The following is a 27,276-nucleotide window of genomic DNA, read 5'->3' on the forward strand; positions in this document are numbered from 1 at the left end:
TGCATGCTATTTAAAATGTGTAGTTATTATTATGAATTAATCAGTGCATAAACCCAAAGCACTTTTAAGGTAATTGGTTCCTGCTTTACTAGCATAAGTGACGCTCCCTTTTAGTTTTTTCAGTTTCATTTGTTTTTACTGAGTTTGCCAAATAAATCTGCTGTGATGTTGTAACAGTGGGTGATATGCAGTTTACCCCCAAGCTCAGGGGGGGTTATTATTTTCTCTCACCGTTTCCTTCATAACATGCATGATTGTTTTTGCATGTCTCTTATTGATTCTGGGGAGAGGTTGTTCTTTGACCTATGGGTGTGTGTATTTTTAGTTTGATGTAGCCAAGGAGCACTCTCCGTCCAGATGCTATATGGGAAAACTGTTGTGATCAGCAGATTTTGCAGACATTGTATGCTTATGTGGTCGGAGGGCAGGGGATATGGTTAGAAGAGTGTCAACCACCCCTGCATTACTGAGAGAGAAATTTGGGGAGGGGATGAAAGGTTTGACAACTGTCAGGGGGGATGATGTCCTGTGTGGGTCTCAGCTTGTAAGCCTGGATGTTTTCCGCACCGGTGGAAAAAAACGAGCTCCTGGGAGTACATCTGGAAGTCTCACAAAGTGGAAGCTGACACCGTTGAGCCGACAGGTTCAGTCAGTGTATTAAGGGGTGTAAACAGAGAGATGCTTAGATGGGAAATGGGAGGGGCAGACAGAGATAAATGGATTGAAGAAACAGTAGAGGAATGGATGATGTTTTTGAGGGGCAAAACACAGCAGAATGAATGAATTGAGGGAGAAGAGGAAGCAGATTAAATAGCAGCCAGGGTCGAGGGAGGTGATTTAGCCACGAGTGACTCAAGGAATGACATATGGTTTGTCACTTTGATCCAGACTGGAATATGTCACCAAATACTGGTTGAATTGTCATAATATTGTAGAGAGAAGATGAATCTCTGTGACTTCACTGATGTCAGGACTGCCACTTCTTCCACCACTAGGGTTGTCTTTGTGCTTTTAGTGATATGAAGTTTGCCCAATACTTTTATTATAACACTAACAAAGCTAAAGACTTCACTTTGTCCTCAGATTTAATTTAGGTAACAGCGCAAACGTCTGGAGCATATTTCACAAATTTCTAAAATTCCAGCTGTGTATCTTGTGTTACCTTTGGCATATTAGCCTGTCAAAGGAAACACCTTATTTATGCACATTAGGACTGCCAAATATGTCTGCTATTTGTGAGTGGCTGGTATATTTGCAAAGTTTGCTAAATATTTGCAATTTTGAGGATTTGACAAGAAGTATAACTATGTGAAGGTACTGTTAACCTTAAAAGTCCACTATTCTCAGAACCAATTTCATGCAGTGTTGCCAACTAAACAGCAACTAAAGCTAACATTATGCCAGCAACACAATGTTGGGCTCAAGTGTTCTAAAAATCATGCTCTGATAAACCCTTTGGTTACCTTCTCACATTGTATAAAAATTAAATTGCTATCCAACAACGTTAGATCCACTTTGAAGGAAGTTTCACTAACGTCGACTAACAGCAGCTAACAGCGGCACTCGGTATCATTGTAATTGGACAGAAGTGAGCTTCTCTCACTCACTGACCTGTATCGATCTCCTTTCACAAAGTTTTACAGCTCTTCCATAGTAAATAGTAGTGATGGACAGTTGAGGGACTGACAGCCTACACTCACTAAAAATGAATGACAGCCAAAGTTGTTTGTCCTACAGTGGCCACTGTAGTTAGATTCTTCAATCTACTGACATCTAGTGGTGAGATTTTACACACTGCACCTTTAAACATTGCTTCAATGATCCTGACCCAGTCTGTGAACAATAACAGCAATACCTAAGGATATGTACATTTTGGCAGTTTGTTAATACAAAGTTAATGGCAGAAACTTTCTCACAGTGTAATCTACATGCAGCTCAAGGTACCTCATAGAGTTGCATAGATTAGATAAATTTGAGCCATCTTCTTTTGCTTATGCAGTTCAGGGTAACGGTGAGTCTGGAGCCTATCCCAGCTAGTGAGTGCTAACCCCTCCAAACTCAATGTCTCTCTGGATAAGCTTCCTAAATGGTTTGGTTGTCTGCTTATAATTTGTCCATGATCAGCCGTCTTCTGTCTAAACGCATGATTGTTGGTGCACTTGTTTGTTAAGCTTAATAAGCAAACATCTCCAAAGGTGTTGTCACATTTTTACTTTTTTTGGCATAAACCTTGGTAACAAATTGTAGGCTTTCATCACATCTGTAGTATCTGTTCTTCATTTCTTGGGTTGAATTTACTGGAACCGGAACCTGGAATGTCCACTAGTGACCAATCGTCTGCAGCCAGTGAATCACTTGCTGTGAACTTTATCTCCTGCTTAATATATCTGTCAGTGGTGTGGCTTTTGTGTTTTTAACTATATTTTTAATTCAGGTAACTGAGCATGTCCAGTATGCTTCCTGAAGGCCAGCCTGTATAAACACAGAGGGCACCTGAGTTGCTGTTGCTCTGTTTACGCACTGCTCACGCTACCTCTTCCCTTTATCCTTCCACAGCTGCTGACATATCTGCAGCGGATTCGTGTGTCTCTTTTAGCTTGTGTTATTTATCCAATCTGCCCCTGCCTACAGATGCAATCACTAAACCTAAAAAAAAAAAGCGGCCACTTGTGTTCTCTTCTGCTTGTAAAGCCACAAACACGCCTACATCTATAACCTTTATGTCCACTGCAAGCCCACATGCCGCACATTTGCCAAGACTAAAGCAGAGACTGAGCAGGCAGCCAAATGAGAAGATTTTTGTCAAAGTAAGCGGAGCTAAAAGCTGTCAGAAGTTCAGCTCGTGATAACCATTCCTAGAGCGATTAGAGAGGGTAGCGTGGTTACTGCTGGAGTGGCAAAGAAGATGAATTCAGAGAAAAAATGGATGGGGGAAAAATGGGAAAAATGTGCAGTAAAGAAGAAAAATGGACAAAGATAAAAGAACAAAGGAGGAAATCTGGAAATATTTCAGTTTTATAACTTCTTCATGGCTCTAGGCTGCCCACAGACATGCCAGAATTATTTGAAGCTTTTCTCTTGCCAGTGTTGTCTCTTGTTAAATGCCAGCATGTGGTTTTAGAAAAGGTCTGAGTCCCACCCAAAGCCCCTTTTGACATTATTCCTTTGAAGGGTCAACGCCATAAATGATAAATGCACCAGTTCAGTCTTCAGTTCAGCACGACATGAACTTTTTTCTAGTTTCTGCAGATGTTTGCTTGCTTTCTTTTTAGAAGATTTGTTTTGACTGTCTGTCTTGGATCAACTTAACAACTGATTTCTCACTGCATCTAATTAAGGTCAAATGTCAGGCCCACTTCATGATTTTGTTTCCCAGAGCTGGTGATTTGCATTAAGCTTTAAAGCTCTTTATAGATGGTTAGATATGTTACAGATGAGCAGGTGCCAATGGGATGCAGATTTTTAACCATAGCTGAGCCAAGCTTTGAAGCCTACAGGTGCTAAGTTGAGTGATGTCTCACAGGTCAGCGGGTGCTGCTTTCTGCACTCGCTGTATCAGCAGCAAAGTCTTTTGGTTTTCCTTTGGTTTTGATAACTGTGGCAGAGAGAGCAGTGGGGTTTTATTGTGTGGCTGACAGACTGCCGGGATCAATCAGGACCACGTGGTCCTTGACTGAAAACAGACCCACTGTAATATCACTTTTGCAGTATTCAAACCAACTTAGATTAGACATTTCTGGTCAGCATGTTTTCCATTTTGATAAATGACATGCAGATTTTTTGGCTTTTTTGGACGTGTTCATTGACGCTGTGGGCCTCTGCTGTTTTTGTAGTGTGGAGAGCCCAACAGTCAGAATGATTATGAACACAAAACAAAGGGAAATTGTCTTAAAGTTAAAACGCACTGTCAGTTTTGTTTATGGAAGGACAGCGTGCTGCTTTAAGCTCAGTACTATTTATCTATAAACAGTAAAAGATGTTTGTAACCACTATCACATCATATATTTGTTTGTACATTAGGCCTGGACCATGTTAAATGACAGAAAATGGACGAAAGGTTGGATGGAAGACCAAAAGTAGCTAGTTGGCTAGCTAGCTTAATTAGCAAGGTGCTTCCATTGTTCTCTTGTGATACTTAATGGGATGCTAAATTTAGCCATTGACAAATAGGCTTAAAATGAATGTACTTGCCAGAAAGTAATGCCCAACTGACTGCTCTTTTAAAGGGGTTGAATGTTCAGCAAGATGTAAAAGCAAGCATCCATCACAAGTGGCCACTTTAAATGTTACTGCCTTGAAACTGGTAAGTTGTACAAAAATGCCAAGGAGAAATTAGCTTGTTAACATTTTTTAAGCCAACCTATAAACTATTTAAAAGATGGTTTTGCTTTTTGCTGTCACCATATGGTGGCCTTCAGAAAAGAATACAGGTTAAAGACACATCTGTAGTGGCTTTATTTTTCTTTCCCTTTAAATGTACCAGGAAGCTAAGCCTGTGTTTCCTACCATCTACGCTGTAAAGATGTTCTGCTAGTTGTATATACTGTATATATATGTCAGTTACTGTTGGAGAAAGGCTCAAGCAAAGTTTGTTAAGCTTACTGTTTCTGGCATTTCAACGTTTTTTGAAACCATATCTAATGAGGTAAAGTTGAGTTTGACAGTGACACTGCTTGCTTATTGGCTAGCGACTGACAAGTCATTCAACCCTCGATAATTCCCTTTTCTGGATAATGACCATAACTTACAAAATGAACTTCATGTTTTATTCAGTATGACTTGAAAATAGCAACTGGTGTCATAAAGTAATCAAGAAAGTGTTTACTGAGGTCAAAAAGCAAGGAAGCCAAGGGCCATTTTCCCATAGACTTATAGACCTACATCCAGAAGTCAGTTTGCAACCTGAGTCACCCATAATCCCATGAAAAGGAAAGAAGAGTCAGTGCACTTCTGCATTGGCTTTACTTTTACAACTCAAACCTACATCTTGCTTAATTCTGTCCTTTTTTGCAGTCAGAACATTTCGTCCTGAAGGGGGTCTAAATGAGTAATTTTTGACACATTTCACTTAAACCACAATGATCAGTTTCATTCTTAAAGAAAAGTCACAGCTTGACCTTAGCAAGTATTTTATTTCCCCTGGGGACCATGAGTGTCTGCACAAAATTTCATGGGAGTCCATTGAGGAGTTGTTGAGATATTTCAGTCAGGATGAACTGATGTGCTATACACACTCATGTGTGACTGAGTACATAATGAACCTTCCAGCAGTGATGGACAAATATACCCATATGGAAAAGATATATTTAAATCTTATAAAGTTTTTATCTGTCTTGTATGAAACTTGTATGAAAAGCATACAAGAGTGAAAACACATATAAGATCCCTTGAAAAATTATACAATGAAACTTGTATGTTTTGTATACTTACTAAAAAAATATATGAAAGTAATGAGAAAGTGGCCACTTTCATGAGTAAATCATATATGTTTTTACTATTTCTTTTCCATATGGGTATATATGCCAGTACCTCAGACACTCATGTGGCCATTTCCATCCACAGAGGGACAAGACTGCTTATTGGTTTTCCAGGGCAGATGTTAGCCCATCTCACAAAAATAGACAGTTATATAACTTCACTGGTTCTGATTTGAAGAGAGTAGAGCCAGGAGACACCCAATACAGCGAAATGAGATTGGTATACACAAAGTATGTGCCTGCCAGTGGACAAATGATGTTCCTAAGTGATTTACAACTCAGGCCGGTTTGACTCTGAACTGTACTTGAGCTCAGTCTGTGATGAATGAAAAGGCCTGGTTGGCCTGAAGCCATCTTAAATCAGCTAAATTAGCTGTGTGTCCGTGTGTGCGTGTGTACCTTTGGATTTGTGGAGATGTGTATAATCAGGTTAATAGGAAAAGGAAATTGAGCTTCTCTGAAAGATGGAAAGGGGGCCACAGAGGAAGTGCAGAAATGACTGAGGGAGAAACAGAGGGGATAATACTTCTCATCTGGGGTTCCTGTATATGACTCAGCAGGCCTCCTTCGTGGTCTCTGGAAATTTAAAAAGTGAAATCTTATATGAAATCTAAATGATCGACATTTAAACGTGACTAGCAGTTTTACAACTGCTCTGTTTACAGGGAGGGATGCTTACATATGCTAATCCCTGCATGTATTGCTCTCTGTGGCTTTCTTGTGTTGTTAATATGCACAGGAGACCACTCCACATTTTCAGCAGTTTGTGATTTTAGTAAGCCAGTAAGCACATTTGAATGTATGGAGCCAAGAGACAACCTCGGCTGAAATATTAAGCCAGTGCTGAAGAAAAACAAAAGTTCCTTGAGTGACCACTAGACGCTGGCTCCCAAAATAAGTCAGCTTCCTAGTGCAGTATATAAAAACTCTTTACTTTACAGTCGAATTAAATGGTCTCTTGAAGTGGGCTCTGTAGTTACTTTGACCCAACTGTATGCAGAATTATTTTGTATATATCAGATATTCCAAATTGTCTTTACACTGGTGTGAAAAAGTGTTTGCTCCCTTCCTGATTTCCCATTTTTGTCAGATCATCAAATAAATTTAAATATTAGACAAAGATAACACAAGTAAACACAAAATGTAGTTTCTAAATGAAGGTGGTTATTTTTAAGGGGGAAAAAGGCCAAACCTATATGTGTGAAAAACTTTAGCTTCTGTCTCTCTAAAAAGAACATGGCAGTAGAGTTACATCTGAACAAAGAATAAGACCTCTGGAACAATATCCTTTGGACAGACAAGACCAAAGTGAAGATTTTTGTCCATAATGCACAATGCAAAAACCAAACTCAGCATAGCAGCACAAACCGACTGTGAGGCACGGTGGTGGAGGGGTGATGATTTGTGCTTGTTTTGTGGCCATAGGACGGGAACCTTGCAGTCTTTGAGTCAACCATGATCTTCTCTGAACAGCAAAGTATTCTAGAGTCAACAATGAGGACATCTGTCCGACAGATAATGCTTGACCAAAACTGGGTCATGCCACGGGAAAATGATAACATCCACAGCAGAAGACTTACAGCAGAATGACTGAAAAAGAAAAGAGTGAAGATGTTGCAGTGGTTCAGTCTAAGTCCAGACTTCAACCTGACTGAAATGCCGTGGCGGGACCTTAAGATAGTTGTGCATAAACGAATGCCTGCAAACGTCACTAAACTGAAGCAGCGCTGTAAAGAAGAGTCAAAATTCATCCACAACCACGGAAAGGTCCTGATAAAATCATATAAGCTGCTAAATCACGGGGTGTACTTTCACAGGGCTCTCTTTTAGATGCTACTGTAATCATTTTATGCTTTTAATCAGAAGAATAAATTGTTTAGATTCAGGGATGTTTTGACTGAGTAAGAACATTCATTCATTTTCTGGAGCTCGTGAATGTCTCTTCTAAATATCAAAGCAATCTGTCTGGGATGTTGCTGTGTGGACCACACTGAAATATCTGGTGGATAAACCAACAAACATAATCAATTCTTGGGTGTTGCTAAAAGATGTAAAATTACTTCAGTCTAGACCTTTTAATGTAGTTCTCAGACACATTAGCTACAAAGCATTACCATCAAAGGATAAATAGCTGCTTTATCCTTGTGTGTCTATGTATGCGGTCTGCCTTTGCACATTCTGTTTTTAATCCCACTGTTCTTCTACTCCTCTACACTCCCTCAAAGGTCCGGGAATTGAATAAATTATATTGAAGGAATTTCCTGGCACAGTAGATATAAAGAGTGTCATTGTGGTGCAGGCACAATGAGACATGGATGGATTTATATAGAGGCTCTGTGATATACTCATCTCAGTGACAGACAGACCCAGACTGGGCAGAGTGCAGAGAAGAAGCCATTGTCCTGGAGGTCAGATTGAACCCTGACCAAAATGGCTCACATTGATGTTCGAAATTCCTCTTCCAGAATGACTGTGTGTGTCTGTGTGCGTGTCTGTGGTTCACAAAGTTCGGCCCTCATCTGGGTACATCATTTTCATGCACCCGTAAATAATATTGACATAAATAGAATTATTTATATTTGCTGTAACTAAAATACCTAAATGCTAACTTTTATTTATTACATTTACAAAGTATTTTAGTAGATCTCTTTTTGTTTCCATTTCCAAGAGGCATCTTGAGGGTTTCAGAAATATTTACTGAGTGTTTATGGCTTCTGCACTTAGAAATAACTGCATACGCACATCTTTTGTTTCAGTATTTGCCCATCAGTTTATGTAAATCCACTCTGAAGAGCAGCACAGCAGACTCAAACAGGAAGTAAAGCGGCGCCACTCTCGAGTCTTATCATGCGTAACCTTTACTGTACTTTTATCTTTGCAGTGCTGCTGACCTGCGTGTTCTCCTTCAACGTGGACCAGAAGAACAGTTTGTCCTTCTCTGGACCGCTGGAAGACATGTTCGGCTACACTGTCCAGCAGTTTGAGAACAGCGAGGGAAAATGGTGAGTGTCATCAGCAGCGCGTTTTTTAGGGGCTAAAGTCATCAGGAGGCCGGATGTATGTGATCCCTGCATCTCACATGTAACACAGTAAGGGGAATTGCTGAAAAGAATATATAAATGGGCCAATAGGTTCGACTATAGGAGCACAGAGGTGTGTTTAAATGAGACACTGAGACAAGAATGTAACTCAAAAGAACCAACCGACTTTAGTGAAATAAACCATAAGGTTGACAAGCACAGGTTAAAGGCACTTTACAATTGTAGAAAAGAAACTTACAAAAAATGAAAGAAAAGTAAAACACATACTAAGACAATGACTTGGCCAAGTGTCCCTTTTGGTTTTCAATGCTCGGGTGCACCCTAGTAACCTGACTCCTTAACTTTTATACAAACAGATTACACAAATCCAATGTACATTCAAATGAAAATCTCACACTCTTTTCACATGTGGAAAATGTTCTACACAACAGCTTATTATTTAAAGTCCCAAATAAAAAATGTCCACTCCTATTTTCTTTCCCAGGGTGTGAAAGAAAATAGGGATGAGAGAATGTCAGTCAGTGGTCTTATGAATAACCAGCTGTGTTAAAGTGTGAGTGATACACACTGCAAGGTGCAGCAGATCATCAAGTGGAAAAGAAGCGAATCTCAGTCTCTCTAAGTCAGGGGTGGGCAACTCCAGGCCTCGAGGGCCGGTGTCCCTGCAGGTTTTAGATGTGTCCTTGAACCAACACAGCTGATTTAAATGGCTAAATTAGCTCCTCAACATGTCCTGAAGTTCTCCAAAGGCCTGGTAACGAACTAATCATGTGATTCAGGTGTGTTGATCCAAGGTGAGATCTAAAACCCGCAGGACACCGGCCCTCGAGGCCTGGAATTGCCCACCCCTGCTTTAAGTCCAGGTGGGAAGGCTGGGAATTGTTCCTGAGGATCCACCTCAGGAACAATTCAGCACACACACACAAAAAAAGCACACACACACGCCGAAGACAATGGTATGGTGTCTCTCGGTCAGAAAATGCGGGGCTCTAAATAACGTAACAGGACATGGTTTTTTTTCTCTTTAATGACAGTAATACGACGTGAAAGAAAATAAACATTTGTCGCGCTTCAAGTGTTACCTTACTTCTGGAAGCAGATTGAGATGAACTTTCAGGCAGTTGATAACGACCAGAGCTAACAAAGGCTAACAGTTTAGCTCCACGCGGTACTTTATAAAGTCGCCAGAAAACTGCAGCATTCGCCTGTTTACTCACTTTGGCTACTTTTAACATGAAAGGTAGCTGATAACCAGCAAACTTATGTGCAGCACAGTTGGTTACAAACTTTTATCTAATACTCTTTCCAACTCAAAAACCTCAGTCTCTCTTTTCTCCTGCTAGCACGCAACTACCTCCACACATAGCACCGAACACAGTGTAGGTGGGTGAGACATACAGCGGCAGGCTGCTTTCCCATTGGTCAAAGCATACTGGGACCTGTGCATTTCGATTGGTTGGGCAGGCTGTCCATCTCTCCTCATATTTATCACTCATTAAAGTGGTACCCTCATTTTATGTGGGTTACACACAGATGCTCGCTGAAAGACAAGACCGTTCCAGCGCGAACCTTGTTGTAAAAATAAAGATGACTTCATGTGTTAATATTTTACCTAAAAGTCACACGAGGCGTCTTATCTGGAACATTTTTGCAACACTTTACATGTGGTACAGGTCTGCAGCAGCATAAGGTTAAATAAACAGAAAGAAAAAGCTCATCTCATGCAGTAACTTCACACCACACTTAGTGTCATTGTATGAATACATTCAGTAAATTGCATCCATTCCTGCCTATCTAGTTGCCATATCTTGTCCCACGTCTTTTGTCGTAAAGAGAATTTTCCCACATCAAATTGATAGCTTTGGTGGTGAGATGACTGTTTTCATACCGTTTTGGTTTATCACAAATTCCCTTATTAGAGTGTTGGACTAATTAACCAACAGTCTTATGGATCACTGTGTCTAAGAGGTTGCATATCTAAATGCAATACTCAGAAGACAAAAGTCGAACATACGGTGTGTATTTAATGCTAATTAAATTAAAATAGCAAAGTTCTCAGAACAGCCAGGGAATACAAGTATCCAAGAAACACTAGGATTACTTATTCAGACAGCACATGGAAATCAGAGCTACATGGCACACAGATATGGTCATGGACAACACGACAAATGACAAAGAAGGACTGAGAAAGTACATACACAAGAGGTAATGAGGATAGAGGAAATGAAGACAATCAGGGAACCAGTGAGGGCCCAGGACAGGAAGAAAAGCTGCGCAAGACATGAAGGGAAACTGAATGTTTCAAATTAAAGACAGGAAGTAAGTAAAGAAAACAGACAAGAAGACAGACTGAACGTGAGACATTGAGACAGAGATGAAGAAACATTGAAAGATAAAGACAAACAGACGAGACAGAAGGAGGGCCAGAACAGAAACACAAAGGGAGACTCACTAAATACATCACTAAAGTGAACAGAAACTGAAGGCACAAACAAGGCTAGAAAGTAAACCATAAAGAACTTATACAAAGCATCAGAAAATTAACAAGATGTATTAAAAACAACCTTGTGAATAGAAAACAAAACATTAACACGACAGAAACCTAATCCAAAGAACCTAAAATTCAAAACTAGAATGAATCCTCAACTCAAAGACTCAAAACCTTGGATCAAAGACCCATGGACCATGACAAACTGGGTGGGAGAAGCAGACCAGTTGGTCGGCTCCCTTTCACCAATTTTACAGCCATCATTTTACCAGGAAAATGTGTCTTCTGTCCTTCAAGGTCTTATTCAAAATCAGCAATACTACACTTTAGGAATTTGATTAATTTGCATAAGAGGAGTGACATCTAAATATCCAGCTGACCTCTCTTCTAATTTGATCAATTTCTCAGACAGACAGTTTACCTGCAGATTTCCAAACAGATTAATCATATTTAAATTATCCTTTTTAAATTATCTTTTTCCTGGAACCACGTTCCAGGATTTTTCCTTCACCATTTATGAGGTTTCAAGAAGAAGATAAACGACAGATATGAATGTTTGAAAAAGTTATAGATGAAAAGATTAGATGAAAACTACTCAAAGGATAAATTCAATTGTTTATTGTTTTATAAATAAGTTGAAAAAGAAAAAGTTAAACAAGTAAATAATGAAACAAGGTAAAATGAAGTAAGAACAAAACGTTAACAAGTAAATAATGAAACAAGGTAAAATGAAGTAAGAACAAAACGTTAACAAGTAAATAATGAAACAAGGTAGAGGAGAGAAAACCCCAACAATCCCCTCTGAGCACGCACTAGGCGACAGTGGGGAGGAAAAACTGCCTTTAAACGGGCAGAAACCTCCGGCAGAACCAGGCTCAGGAGGGGGCAGTCAACTGCCGGGACTGGTTGGGGAGGTGAACAGAGGTGGAGCAAGATGAGGCTACACCAGGTGAGGAAGCAGTAGAGTCTCTCGTCCAGGGCCAGCGGAAGCGTTTGTTCTTCTTTTTCATGCACTTTTCTACAAGAGCTTTTTTTTCCAGGATGAGGGTTCTCAACTCATCGATGGTTTCTGCGTTTTGTTTCTCAAGCTTCTTGCATGTTTTCTCCACCTCTTCCAGTGTTGCTCGTTTTTCTTCAAGCTTTTCCTTGAGCTCTTTGGATGTTTCCTCCTGCATTATCTTGTCCTTGTGCATGTCTGCGTTTCTCTGTTGTACTTCTTTGTACATGTCTTGTAGCTCCTCATTTCTTCTGTGGATATCTTGGAGCGTACGCTGCAGGTCGTCATGTATTTTGTCTTGTTCTTGCTTTTGCGCCTGCATTTCAGTGTGTTTGCGCTTCAAGTTGTTGTATTCCAACAATATCCCCTTAGTGAGCTCGGAGTTGTTTCTCGCCATTTGATCCATCCTTTTCTGCATGTGCGAGCATTGTTTGTCCAGTTTTTCTTTTTCCCCTTCTAGTTGACTTGTTTTGTCCTTCAGTTCACTACAAAACTGTTGCAGTTTTAGGTTTTTACCCTCAAAGTCTTCGACAATACACTTCTCTTCTTTCAATCTTTCTTTCTCTTGAAGAAGGTCTTTGTTTTGGCGCAGTGTATCATCCAACTTTACTTTCAGCATTGTGTATTTTTCCTCCGTGACTTTGAGTTTGTGCTCCATGTCTCTTTGCTTTTTCTCCTGTTCTTCCTTCTGTTGGAGGATTTCTTTATTTTTTTTCACAGCTTCATCGAAGTTTTTTTGGAGCAGCCGATTCCTTTGGTCCATATATTGGAGATCCCATTCTGTCTTCTCAACAGTAGCTTTGCTGTCTTTAAGCTGGTTGGACATCTCCTTTAGTTCCACGCTCTTTTGCTTGTTTTCCTTAATTAGGAAGACAATCTGGTCTCGGGCTTGTCCAAACTTGATTCCCCAGCCCTCATTAATAATTGTTATGTCGGGCTGGCGTTGTTGTCTTTCTTCAAGGTTCTTATTTTGCGCTTCCATCTGTCTACACTTCTCCTCCAGTTGAAGTTTCTCGTCTTCAACCTGTTGAATTTTATTCTGGAGGTGGTAGTTTTCCTTCCTACTGTCATGTAATGCCCTTTGGACGGCTAAGAGGTCATTTGGCCGGCCACGACAGGAAGGAGAAGCGGCGTAATCTTTTTGCCTTGGTTGGTGTCTTGTAGGATACATGTTGAAAGTTGTACACGACAACTCTGAAAAGGTTTCCAAAAGTTTCTGTGGTGAACGTGTGAAAGCTGCAAACACAAATGCTGCGAAGACACGAACTACAAATTGCTGTTTCTCACCCCTATTTAAGGTCAAACTTCAAAGGATCAAAGTGTAGTGACATCACAACTCCGTGAGCCAATGAGATTGTCATGTGACCTTTTGGAATGGGGATATTTTTTTTTAAACCGTTTTCAAATTTAACTTAATATTTGACTATTTCTTAACTGACCTGTTTAGCTGATTAAGAAATGAATTGCCACGAGCATCCCTAATGTTATATAACAGACAAGTAATAGAGGTATAATACATTTTTTAAATGTGTCTTTTTTTCCCAATAAATATTTTTGTTTAAGAGAATTCTGGCCAAAAATGTGCACACGTATCAAGACAAGTGTTCATTCGGTTAAATTCTACTCCAGAAAATAATAAAAAAAGGAAAAAAACACTGATTCGCTTGTAAAATTAAGCTGGGGCGAGCACACCAGCTGCGGCTGTAATGAAGGTCCTTGTTTTTACTACTAGCTGTTAACCTTAAACTGCCCGCCAGAGTATTCACATACCCAGCCTGTTAATACAATGAAACCAAGCATCCGTGGCTTCTTGCTAAAATAAACATGGAAACATGTTTTTAAAATCTTTTATCTCTTCTGCTTTCTGCAAACTCCTTTAGTTACTCTAAAGTCAGACCTGTTGCACTATAATCGCTGATCCTTTCCTGCATGGCTATACCTGATGGCGCTTTGTACTAGTTAACTTATCGAGATCATATGAGATCACTTGTAGTAATTCACTTACTGCTAATCAGTGGAGCCATTTGCAACTGAAACTCCTCAGTGCAGTCAAACATGTGTGCTACATATCATCCAAAAAGCTTGATTTTGTTCTGTTTCACACTAGTGATGAGGGCAAAGCACGCTGCGAGCGGAGGGAGGACATGACCGAGGCTGAATGATTTACAGAGGTTTAGTGGGGAAAAATTAGAGACGACCTGTAGCTCTCAGTGTTACGCTTGGGAAAATATTTTAATGAGAAAATATAGCAATCACATGGTGATGTAACACGCAGGTTGCTGTAAGTGGGAGGTGACTGATTAGTTACAGATGCCTTAACCGTCAGCGAGGGTGGGGAGAGAAAAGCTGTTACATGTGGCACAGGCGGTTCAGCTTTTCGCTGGAGCCTCTTGTAACCTTGGCTAACCCCAAGATTTGTCTGCTCTCCACAACATTGCTGGGAAAGGTTTCAGAAAAGTGCAATGTTTTCATTTTTTAAATCATGTGAAAATGATTTGTTATTATTGTAGAAATTCAACATTTAAAGAGTTTTAAGGTTTAAGAACTTGTAACCTATTTTTTGCTGAAAAATATCCATATATTATTCATCCAATGATGAATTATGGTTTGTGGGGGCAGAAGGTAACAGAGGTGCCCGGATATTCCTCTCCCTAGCGATGTCCTCCAGCTTATCTGGGGGCGCTCCCAGCTGAGAGACATAATTTTCCTCGCTTGCTCTGTGTTTTCCAGCAGTCTCCTCCTGATGGGACACGTCCCAAACATCTCACCTACAAGATTTCCAGGTGCCAGCCTAATTAGATGTCAAAACTGCCACAGCTTTCTCATTTTGTTGTGGAGGTTTAGCAGCTCTTTGAGCTTGTTGCTCTATCTACAAAGCAGATCCCAGACATGCTTTGGAGGAAGCTCATTTCCTGCCACTTGCATCCCTGACCTTTTTCTTTCGGGAAAAACTACTTAGTGAAAAAGAGTAATTATCAAATAAACCAGGATTCAGAGTTGTAAGCCGAGCTAGCAGCTTCATTTTCAGTTGTTTAATTCTATATTCAGCATCTTAACATATTCACATTTACTGTGCAACCTGTTACCATACTGCCATTTTTACCCTTTTATCATACTGACAACAAACCAATGAGAATTTTAATAACAGGTGTTTTTTTTTCCTTGTCACAAAAACATAGCTGTTGAGCTGTTTTTGAAGTAGATGCAAATCCCAACAAACAAATAGTATGATAGGATCAATCTTTGTTCATTCAATCTGAAAACGACCCATTTCATTGCCGTTCAGCTAAACAGTGGAATCTGGACACCGTTTCAATTTTCCCTCTCGCAGCTGCTTATTTTCACTTTTCTACTTTGGTTACGTCAGCCAAAATGACTCGGTTACTGTGGGGGAAAAAGACCATGGTTTGACTTCAAATACACCCTGTTGGAGAAAGTTCTGAGTCATCTAGAGTTGATGACACCAGCACACATTTTACATACAGTTATTCACACGGCTGTGCCTTTAAAACTTAACTTTATGTAATAACAACAGCCTGTACAAGCCTGGTTTTCATGTTAAGAACAGTTTTGAAAATCCATTGGATCGGGAAAGTTATTCATCCTGTGTGCAGCATGAATATTTGGACAAAGTTGCATACCAGTGCTTTGAACCGCTGTTGAAATATTTAAGTGGTTGTCAATCATTCCCTTGTTAAAGCTGCTCTTTTTTTGCAGTGACACGAGCAGGAAGAACACTTAACTTATCATTAATGAAGTAATTATGAAGTGTTTATTTTTTCATTTCTGAGTGAAAAGAGTGCTCGTTCAATGCTGTAAATAATTACAATGTTTCTCACAGGCAGCTGGCAGCAGAAAGTGTGTCGGGTGTGTTGTTGTTCCTCTCTGCGTCTTGCTTCAAATGACACAGGGTCCATTAGAGTCAGGAATGTTAATAAGCTTGAGCGTTTAGAGGAAGGCAGATGACCAAACTTTTTTTTAGCATCAATGCACTGATGGAGAGACACAGTGTAATAAAACCCACACAAGACACATATTGAACTTGTCCAGCACATTAAACGTAACACTGAAGTGCTATAAAAGCAGCTGGGAGTTATCTTCCATTACTATGTGGTGTTGGTGAGAGCTAAATGAGATTAACTGTTGTTTTTTATTTCCAGCTATTTCTTTGTTATTGTGTCAGAGTGATTATATAATAAAACTGCAGCCACAAACTCGCAAGCCAATCACAATAAACTATAACATCTTTACTAGGCAGTGTGAACCATGGTTTACGTTCAATTGCTATACAAGTATAATTAAACCATGTCTAAATAGCTGTGGACCTCAGAAGTGGATCTCAGAGTCACTGCTTCTAATCGCTGCAATAACATCTGAATTGCGGTTGTTATCACAATTGTAAAGCAAGTAGTGTGGATGTTGGATGGCTTTCCATGTAACCATTCCCATCTCGTCCTTATTTTTTCAGGGTTCTGATTGGATCTCCGCTGTCAGGACAGCCGAGTAAAAGAACCGGAGACGTCTACAAATGTCCCGTGGGGAGAGATAACAACAACTGCATCAAACTGGAGCTGCCCAGTAAGAAAACGATTTGTGTGCACATGTGTACAGTTTTATCTGATCTGGCTGAAGGGGGCTATGAGTTCATGCAATGCCAAGACAACCACCTGTCCCTCTGTCCAGCTACAGTTCACAAGAAATGCAGCTCCTCCTGCAGTATTGGCCAGATTTTAATCAAACTTACACACAGTGATCACTCAGTGGTCAGTGTCACATTTGTTGTTTTATGGGCACTTTTCCCTTTTCACAGCGATGACCTTCATGCGCACTACTTATAATTGTACCAAATTCTTGCTCCTAATGTACTGAAAAATAACAAATTCAAACTGTTTAGTGAAGTTAATAACAAAAGATTCTCATTGTTGATACATTTTGCGTGCACAAAATTAAAAATCACCTTGTTAGACATGCAAAAGGCCACTTATTTCCTGATAGATTATGACAATCATGTGATCATATTACTGATTATTATCATGGAGTAAGAAGTTCTGTTGATTGACTCCCAAATAGCACATTTGAGAGCATATTTGTGGCCTACCTTCCACCATTATCATCAGTAATACGCTCAGTGCTATGACATACTGATCACAGGTTTACAACTGATCATGTAGTCGTAATGCTTCTGAACTCAGACGGTGTACAAGACTAATTTGTCATGCATGTGATGAAGTAGAAAACAATGTTTTGCAAGGACGGCCTTACATTTTGGCTGTTATGTTTTACCTTCTCTCCTGTTGTGTTAATACTTTCCTATTCACGCAGAGGAATGCACAGCATCCTTCCTCCACCTTTTCCTAACAGATCAAAATTGCCAACGCTCTGCTGACTCTGTAACTGCACCGTTCCAAACCTCCTCTGCCATTAACTTCAGCATAAAATTAAGATGTGCTTATGCCATGACCATAGTGAAATCCTGGCAAGAAAGTAAAGCACTCACAGTTATTCCTGCGTCCAACACACGCAATCTGATATCATTGTTACCACAACCTTACATTTTAATGTTGCCCCAGGAGCGTCACTGCTTCAGGACCTTTTACCATGATTAATTATACTGATATGATTAATGCTGTGAAAAAGTTAAACAGTTATTCTTGGATTTGAGAAGGTGTCTAAGCCTGACCTCAAAGAAGTAAAAACTCAATCAATTAACTCTAAAGTAATAAGTAAACATGGATATCTAATTAGTGATCACAGTCTCCTGTGTGAAAGCTGTGTGTTTGACCCAACCACCCACCACAACCTCTTCTCTAGACACACTTTGTCACTCGATAAAAGGAAGCAATAATAACACGGGGATCAATCATTCAGTTGCTGCATATTATATCTGTTGTCATTGTAACAGATAATCCATGTTATTCGCTTCATCTTTCAGTGGCCGATTGGTTTATATATGTGCATGAACATGTGCATGAGGGGGATTTTAATTGCCGGTGTGCATGGGAGAAGCTCTCAATTAACTGTCTGCACAAATACTCTAAATCCAAGTGCTTCAGGGCGTGTGCGTCTGATGTGTGTGTAAGTTAACTTTTATATCTGACTGGGTCTTCTGGGGAGGAAGCTGGAACCATCGGAACAGGAAGACAGCAAATAAACAAGGTTTTAATGTTTCAGCCTTCCAATTTATCTAAATTAAACAGATAAACACAACTTAGCTGCCGGTCAGTAGTCTGCAAAGCCTCTATTAGTGCCTGCCTGTGTGTGTACGCAATAACCGAGAGCTTGTGTGTGCAGCAGATCTGCAACTTTTAGAGACTGATACGTCACCGCTTTAGCACAGTTGCCTTGGACACCTTAAAATTTCTAAGTAAGCACGGTAACAGCTTGGCTGCTGTTGGTAAATTATTGGTGTTAAGTGCTGATCAGTTGGAATTCCCTTCTCTGAAGTGGAGAGTGCTGTAGTTGCTTTATCTTGGGGGATTTAGAAAAAAAAGCTTGAATCTCACAGACCGAAGTTTTGTCTGGAAAGCATCCAATGGGAATCTGGAGCCAGACAAGTCAGCAACAAACTAGGAGAAGTTTAAATGATGACAACAGTGCTGGTTTATTTTACTTTTTTAAAAGAAACTAGACAAGATAAGCAAATGCATGACCTGTTTGTTTCTTTAGGATCAGTTGATGGATATATAAAGTATTCTTGGATATTTCTATAACAGTAGAAAAACCTTGCGCAGTTCAGCAGGATGTGTTCATGTAAATGTTTTAAATAAGTAAAGGGCTTGTCAGTCATCTGTCACTCTTCATCATTTCAGTCTATGCCCACTGACGACTCCTCACAATCTCTCATCGCCACATCTGCCTCCATAATGGATTTACATTTTCCCAGCACAGACGAGCGAAGCCAAACCATAATGAGCAAAGTTAGTGGCTGTTGTGTTGTAATTTTTAATGACTCTTCAGTCTGACCAGTAAAACTGGGAGGCGGTTATGCCATGGCCATTATGAAATACTGATGAGGAAGAACAGTACCCACAATTTTGGAGGGGTTGGTTACTAAACACCTTGGCTGTATTTTTGCATTCTGTTTAGAAAATTGAAACTAAATGACAAACATGATGCGTCAGTTGTATAATTGTAAAGTCAGTCTGCCTTCTCTCACATATACTCATCCAAAAACAAAACATAAGTTTGGGTTTTCAAATAGATTTTGTCTTATTAGATATCTATCTATCTATCTATCTATCTATCTATCTATCTATCTATCTATCTATCTATCTATCTATCTATCTATCTATCTATCTATCTATCTATCTATCTATCTATCTATCTATCTATCTATCTATCTATCTATCTATCTATCTATCTATCTATCTATCTATCTATCTATCTATCTATCTACATATTTTATATATATGCACGCAGAAGACATTTGAAATGATACAAGCAGTCACCCATCTGAGAACAGATAATACAAGTGTCCGGATCTGTTGTTGAGGAATTGCTCTCCCTTCCTGCAGCTGTGCAGTGGTCAGTGGCTGTGGCTGTCTCTGATGAACACGTTGACTCAGCATGTGCCAGGTTTGTTCAATAGGAGACATATCAGGACTAAATGCTGGCTAAGGAAGTGTCCGGATGTGCTTCTTATCCAGAAAGGCCTGCGCTGCTCTAGCAGTGTGGGGGTGGGCATTGTCGCATTGTCGCCCTGAAACAGCCGCAGGGTGGAGTACTGCTGCATGAGTGCCACAAATACAGGTCGGAGCACCTCATCTTGGTACGTCTGTCACCAGGATTTCCACTGAAAACAATCTGATCGGAAGTGGCCATGCAGGGCTGCGGCAGCAGACACACTTCAATTGGTCGCAGCAGCCACTGCACTGATAAAAATGTTGTAGATAAACTGCATGAACCAATTCTGAGGTGTATAAGTGAGTTCACTTGTGTTCAGTAAACAAAATACCAGCCCTGCTTTTGACTAAATCAATCAGCCGTAACTGAAAACTACTAATGTGAAATGTTTGGGTATTCTAGGAAATTGGGAAATGGATTTAAAACAAAGACTGATTATGAAGCTGATTTGCCATAGTAATAATTAGTTTACTGTTTTTCAGTGTTGTGAAAACTCACTGCAGTTTAGATCCACAATCTAGAAAATCACAGGCAGAGCACCAGAGCAGGAGCAGTGCTCTGATAGGTCCAATTTGTTCTGATTGCTATCAAGCATTACTGAGGAAAAAGCTTGTATTTCGGTGTCTGTCACTCGTTCCAGTCCCACGTGGGTATCATGAGCTGCAGGGTCCTGAACTGTGTCATTGGAGTTAAGAAATAAGGATGGGTCACTTTCCAAATCAATTCAGACCCACATCACAGTTTAATGTTGTTTTAAAAAGTTTGTTTATGAAAGACAAGGATTTTTTTCATCCTGAGGTCAGCAGGGAGCCCGATTGTGCTGCCTTTATTAGTATACTTTAGTGAGTGTGGGAAGGAAATAGAGGGAAAAAACCCACCCGGAAAGGACGTATAGGGTAAAAATTTAACGCACTAACTGCTAACAGATCTGTTGCACATACAATAAGAAATTGTTTCACATCAAAATCACTTCTCAGGGAGCAACATTCAAAATTGAAAAGGCATGTTTCACAGATTTGCAGAAGGAAAAACTAATTCCTATCCAAAACATTCCCAAGCTGCTAATTTTAGACACATGTTGGGTTGGTTTAATGATTCCCCTAATTCTTTCCCCTTCACAACAAACAGGCTGTTTACCAACAAAATATTTGTGTTGTGCTCCATATTCTTAGTTAATAGCCATAAGCTACACACAGAGGGGCCACATGGTAAAGTAATATAGCAGAGTATATTTAGTCTCATGTCATTCTTTGGGATAGGCAGCACTTTTCTTGTGGGAAAATGAAAACGAGAAATTTACCCAGCTGTGCTGCTCTCTGTTTGTCTCACTCTGTTATTCATCTAGTTTATTCTTCTTCTTTTTTTTTTTTAGAAAACACAACCATTCCCAACTTGCGTGAAGTGAAGGAAAACATGACCATGGGAAGCACACTGGTAACGAATCCCAAAGGAGGATTTCTGGTAAGCAGGAAGTCTTCTACATTTTCTATAGACAAGAAGAAGAAGGACTGATCTTTGCATATTTGCTGCAAGACTACTCAGCAGCGAATTTGCAGAACACGCACTAAACCTTTGGCCTCCATGGAAAAGTCAGGCTCCGTGTCCTGGGAACGTAACAGGATGCTGTGAATCAATTGTGGTAATGTTGAAGTGTTTAAACATGTAGGGTTGTGCTTAAGAACTGTAGTAAAACTTTATTTAAACCTGAGGATCACCAATGTGTCAAAACTACAGCGCCAGTAAATGCATGTTTTTGCAACTTCTTGAATGGTTCGTGTATGAAAATCTAATGTAGAAATGTGAGGTGGAGCTGCAGTTTAAACCCTTAATGTGATTTACACAACATGTCAACACCATGTCTGTATTTATAAGGTGGAACACCCAAAACATTTGGTATAAATCAGGCTACCAGAGGAAACATATGACATGATAATGAGCAAATAATGAGTTTAGTAACACATTTCAACACAATCTAATCACCAGCTGGACTGCATGTGTGTTTAGTCATTTACTGAACATTTACAATACTAATTTATAGCCGTGCCACTCATTATGCCTGCCTGTTGAGCCATCACAGTGGTGCACTGATTTTCCTGAACTATTACATGCATTGTTATGGAATTTTCTGCAAACCTGAATGGTCCCCAAAGGATGAATCCTAATAAGTATACTGCTCCAACTAATGCGTTTTTTTAGCCTCAGGTTTTCTATCAGTTTTGCTAATTAGCAAATGTTAGCATTTTAGCAATAATGAGATACTTTAATGCTAAGCAGGCCTTTGTTTCTGGGATTACTAGCATTGTCTTTGAATAAGAACTTCAGTACTCACAACTACTTGTATAAAATCTTTATTATCACAGCAACAAGAAAAAAAACCCAGAAGCATTTCAGCACATGGCTTTTCTCAGAGTTTCTAATACACATGTAGTCACAGCTATAATGAGCACAGGTAGCAACGATCAGCAATTCATCAACATACAGAAGTGACGGCCTGCTCCAAGCACATACATAGATCACACACCATTAACGCTATCAGAAACACACTGAAAGACAAAAAATTAACAAACTATATCACATAATACACAACTCAGATCTGTATCTAGATATTAATTGACCACGAAAACATTACATAGACGCACATAAATCAATAATCTAAACATCTTATAATCAATACATGAAAAATACAGGCCGAATAAGTCTATGCAGCCCCATTTATTAATTCTAAAAAACAAGATAACGAGTGTTCTTCATTTAATCCACCAGGACACGAGTTTGTAAATGATGTAGCCAATAAGGCTTTCTTTGGAGAAGTTGTTGTTCTCTATGAATGAGAAGGAAATGTGTGGATGATGTACGTGGGGTATCATCTGGAAGCAAAAATAATATGTAGTCAGTTACTTAACAGATTTAATTACTTGTAAATTAAAGGTGCCATTCCAGACTGTTTCTATCCACTTTAACCCCTCCCTCTAAGTAAAGGCCTGCTCCCTTTAGCAGTTTTCCTCTGTTCTGTCTCCTTTTCTCCTTTTCTTAAGATAAACAGTCTGAATCAACCTCTTGTGGGTTTTAAAAGTCTCTTGATGTCATCCTCAGTTTGAGTCGTTCTTTCCTCTTTGTTTCTGTCTTCAGTAGCTCTCCTCTCATCCATGACCTCATAATAGTGGAAAACTAACTAGTCACAGCCTTTGAGTCTCTGTTTGTTTGTATGCATGTGTGTCCTGTTTCCACAGGCGTGTGGTCCTCAGTATGGCTACAAGTGCGGCCCGCAGCATTTCATCTCAGGAGTTTGTACGAATGTCAGCTCTTCCTTCCAGATCCTCAACTCTTTTACAAAATATCAAGGTACAGTACAGAAAATCTGCTCAAGACAGGACGCTGTCTGTACAAGTTGTCTGTCTGGGTTGAGAGATAGCAATCTCCTCGTCATACTAGTACCACCCAGGACCCTGACTTTAAACTCACACTCCCTCAGCGAACATAGAGATTAGAGCATTCTTCTTAATGTAAACTTGTCTGTGACGACCCCCCCCCCCCATCCCTCTCATGTCCAGCCCAGCCCATCTGCTGCATTGTATGCCCAAGTTAGGAGACAGTTTACTGGGCTTGCATGGCGTTTCCCTGGATGGAAACAGCTTTGAAAGAACCCTAGAGTAAACAGCGTACAGTCATTTTCTCTTTCATTCCCTCAGGTTTTCTGAATCACTGTTACTTTACCACAAATAATCATATACACAGACTTATTGTATACTTCTCATACTCATTTAATCCTCTAAATAATGAATGAAGGTAAAAAAAAGTTTTGAATGAAACAAAAAGACTTTAGAAATACAGTTCTTACATTGTTCCTACACAGACGTCTTGCCTCAAGTAATTGTTATAATTAATATAATCATAGTTGTTAGGTTTCTACAGTTTGAAGGTTTAAAATGAATATTTACAACAGATTTCACAACTCGTCAACTCTAGTTCCTCCACAGGTAAATGATAAAACCAGGATGACTTTTTTGTACCTTTTTATTTGTGTTATCTGCTACATACATAATGGCAATTGTAATTGTTGTCAGCATTTACCACCCACCAATGCACAGCAGTAAATTGACTACACAGGTCTGTCACCTTTTGAAGTAAAACTGATTTCTAGTTCACTGAGCTGAAAGACATGCGATGGCGATGGGTCCATTTGTCCCTCCACAGTTCACTCCTCCTATTCAAAATTACACAATAGTCACCTAATGATTCTTCACCCAAATTTTACTAAAGAGAAAAATCATACTTTTGATTTTATGGACACATTGTCACACAAATTTCCACTCTTGGTCTGGATGCATAGGTTTGTTTATGACATAATAATGTCTTATGCTTGGCTATGGTCAGTAAAAAAACTAGGCGTGTATGGTAGGTGCAGCAGACATTTCGAATGGGCAACAATAACAAGGTTGTCCAACACGATCAATATAACTTCACATTTTGATGAATGAAGTCCGTTTACAACATCCCACTCCACGTTCTTCTCCTGTATTCACTATTCCTATTATGCTAGCAGATTCTCTTCTTGTATAATAATAATGTTTGTAATGTAACCTAGTAAAACAAAAGTAGAAGCCTTAAAAAAACAAAAAAGTCCATATTTTGTAACAGAAATATTCATTTTGTTCCCCCATTGTGCTACCCTCTATAAACCCCTCACCCCAACTTATACGTACACAAACCAACGCACGCACGCACACACACACACACACACACACATACACACACACTGATCTACGTTATTACATTTTGATTTGGAGCTTGTGTGTTTACCGTGGGCGCAAGTAAACAGGAAACAGACTGAACGTGTTACATAACCTGATGTCTTACTTAGGAGAAAAATCACCAAATCAAATACGCTTGTGTAGACTAGCCAAAAGTAAAAAGAAGCAAAAGAAAAAAGTCCAGTCTCAGCTTTCAGCACCCCTGTTAGTGCTTACAGAGAGAAACTGAAAACTAAACGTACCCTTTAATTAAATGTCATTTTTGGCTCTGTTCCAGAGTGCGGGAAGGAGATGGACCTTGTGATCGTGCTGGATGGATCTAACAGTATCTACCCCTGGTCGAGTATTACGGAGTTTCTCAATAAGTTCATTGGGAGACTTGAGATCGGACCTAAACAGACACAAGTCAGTTGCACTATTTAAAGAACAAACTAAAAAAGCCAATTTTCTTTGCATATACAGTACTTTTAAAAAGCCTTTACCCACTCCATCCATCATTTCAAAAAATAAAGAAATAAAGAGTGGCTATAGACGTTTGCAGAGTGGTTTATGTGTGCGTTCAGTGCAGGCTGCACAGCCATACATGAATGAATAAATGGAATAGTTATGTAACATCAATCAGATATAGAAAAGGAATGAATGGAGGATTATATTAGTTAGTAATTATGTTTAATGACTTTACTGTGCTCCATTATGTAATTTTTCCACACGTGTAAGATGCCCTTTATAAAGCAAAGTTCATAAACTGAGCACTTTACAGCCTTTAAAGTAAATTCAACCTCTCGCTCACTAAGTTTGAATCTGAGTGTATTTCTGTCCACTTGAATTGGATCGCTCTGTGAATGTGTTTTTCTTATGGTTACATTGATCTGGCTCACAGCTTGTGGACTTTTCCACAGGGAAGCACTGGAAAGTCTTCCTACTGTGGAGTCTAGTGGTTGGAAGTCAAATCTTCCATGGCTGCTGAAGTCCTCTGCAGTCTGTATAAAGAACATTGTGTCATATCAAGCTCACCAGACCTCAGCCACATCCTCTGCAGACTGTCTGGGGGGAGAAGCTGAGGAGAGAAGAACATAGAGAGAAATTTAATGTAGGAGAAAGTTTACATGTTAAATGTGTGAATGTATGCGTGTTTTCTAGGTGGGCATTGTGTCTTATGGCGAGACCGTGAGTCATCAGGTCAACCTGAGCCAGTTTGACAACATGCCTGCTTTGCGGGATTTTGTCCAAGTCCTTCCTCAGCACACTGGCACCAAGACGATGACTTTCCTGGGCATTGATACTGCCAGGTACCTAACATTAGCTGTCTTATTTGGGCAAACCCGGCAACGGTTGACCACAATTAATAATTGAGTCTTTCTGGTTTGGCAAGGTTTAATGGATATTTGAATAGGAAACTGTCATTTCAAGTCTGCTTGACAATTGTCATGGGCAGATTGTTAGAAGAAAAATAGCACAAGCCTTCCAGTTGGCCTTGCAGATAAATTTTCAGACATGATGGAATTCAAATCTTATGAGGAAATTAAAAAATAGTGTTGCAATTGATGTGTCGTCAGAAAAAAAAAACTAGCATAAGTCAGGATTGTCTGAGTAACTTTGAAGTTAATTGCATTTCAGAGAGGAAGCCTTCATGCCAGAGCGTGGTGCACGACCTGGAGTTAAGAAAGTCATGGTGATTGTGACTGATGGAGAATCACACGACTACTATAATCTACAAAAGGTCATCAAAGCTTGTGAGCATGATGACATTGAGAGATTTGGCATCGCTGTGAGTACAAAATATTTTGTGATGTTTCAGTTTTTGGTCAGAATAGTTTATCCGTTAATGTTAAGTACTTTCTCGTTTACAGGTTTTGGGGGACTACGGTCGCCAGAACAAATCTCTATCAGAGGTGCAAAAGTTTATCAAAGAGATCCAGAATATCTCCAGTGAACCTATCCAAGACCACTTCTTCAATGTGTCTGATGAGGCTGCTTTAGTGAACATTGTGGATACACTGGGAAGCAGGATTTTGGCCTTGGAAGGTAAATGCATAGACACAAAATATGCATGCTCTTGAAGCCACATTAGCAGTTTCACTTTTGTCAAAGAAATGGATGTTGAAATAGTTCGACAAAGACCGACAAAAGCAGGAAGGAGCTAGCCTTGCCCCCCTAAATAGATCCAATAGGTATGAATAAAAACTACATGCTGAACACATTTAACAATTAAGACATTTAAGGCAAATGATCAATTCAATCAGCTTTATTTATATAGCGCCAATTCACAACAAAAGTGAGTGTTTTATATTGTGAATACCCACGATAATAGAGGAAACTCCAACAATCATATGAACCCCCTATGAGCAAACACGTGTTGACACAGACATCTATAAATGACTTTGTGGGCTCAGTTCATCATTTCAGGGTGTGTTGAAAAAGGTATGTTTACTGGCTATCAACTTCTGATTGATGAGTCGTTAGCATTTCACAGTCAGACCCACCCCTCACTGGTCACATTCATTTTAGAAATAATTAAATGGCACACATGGAAACGGTATTAATGCCCATCGTTTTGATTATCTTCCTCTTCATGTTAAGCTAACATAAGATATTACTTCAGTTCTGTCACAGACAAATATTTCCCTAAATTTCAAACGATACCCATATTTAAGTTTCAGACCCATATTCTTTATATGTTTCGAAGTAAAAACAGATTTGACAACATGTGATTATCTGTGGTTTATGTACATGTAGCTAAACTGAAATTTCCCTTTCTTCAGCTACAAGTGGAAATTCCACTTCCCCCATTCAGATGGAGATGTCCCAAACTGGGTTTAGTGCTCACACCTCAAACGTAAGTTTCAGTCCAACTGTTTACGTGTGATTAATACACCAAACTGCTACCAAATAGATTGTT

General features: G+C 39.6%; 2 protein-coding genes across 2 annotated transcripts in view; one reads left to right on the plus strand and one right to left on the minus strand.

Annotated features, from left to right (window-relative positions):
* The window catches only part of itga1 (integrin, alpha 1), a 60,314-nt gene that overhangs the window by 17,935 nt on the left and 15,103 nt on the right, over positions 1 to 27,276 (plus strand). The window contains exons 2-10 of the mRNA XM_086301066.1: positions 8,359 to 8,479; positions 16,472 to 16,581; positions 20,999 to 21,087; positions 22,857 to 22,968; positions 24,655 to 24,782; positions 25,518 to 25,666; positions 25,995 to 26,145; positions 26,228 to 26,402; positions 27,140 to 27,213. Coding sequence (XP_086157192.1) covers positions 8,359 to 8,479; positions 16,472 to 16,581; positions 20,999 to 21,087; positions 22,857 to 22,968; positions 24,655 to 24,782; positions 25,518 to 25,666; positions 25,995 to 26,145; positions 26,228 to 26,402; positions 27,140 to 27,213 — 1,109 coding nt within the window. The remainder of the gene's footprint in view (positions 1 to 8,358; positions 8,480 to 16,471; positions 16,582 to 20,998; positions 21,088 to 22,856; positions 22,969 to 24,654; positions 24,783 to 25,517; positions 25,667 to 25,994; positions 26,146 to 26,227; positions 26,403 to 27,139; positions 27,214 to 27,276) is intronic.
* LOC147326115 (uncharacterized) lies at positions 11,796 to 13,235 on the minus strand. The gene has a single exon (XM_086302573.1). It carries the CDS (start codon positions 13,172 to 13,174, stop codon positions 11,882 to 11,884), a length of 1,293 nt encoding a protein of 430 aa, XP_086158699.1. The 5' UTR covers positions 13,175 to 13,235; the 3' UTR covers positions 11,796 to 11,881.

This window comes from Aulonocara sp. 'chitande type north' Nkhata Bay, linkage group LG7 (assembly GCF_057382095.1).
Source record: "Aulonocara sp. 'chitande type north' Nkhata Bay isolate Kocher_YH1m ecotype deep benthic linkage group LG7, A_spYH_male_GT1.1, whole genome shotgun sequence".
In the NCBI taxonomy this organism is placed as follows: Eukaryota; Metazoa; Chordata; class Actinopteri; order Cichliformes; family Cichlidae; genus Aulonocara; species Aulonocara sp. 'chitande type north' Nkhata Bay.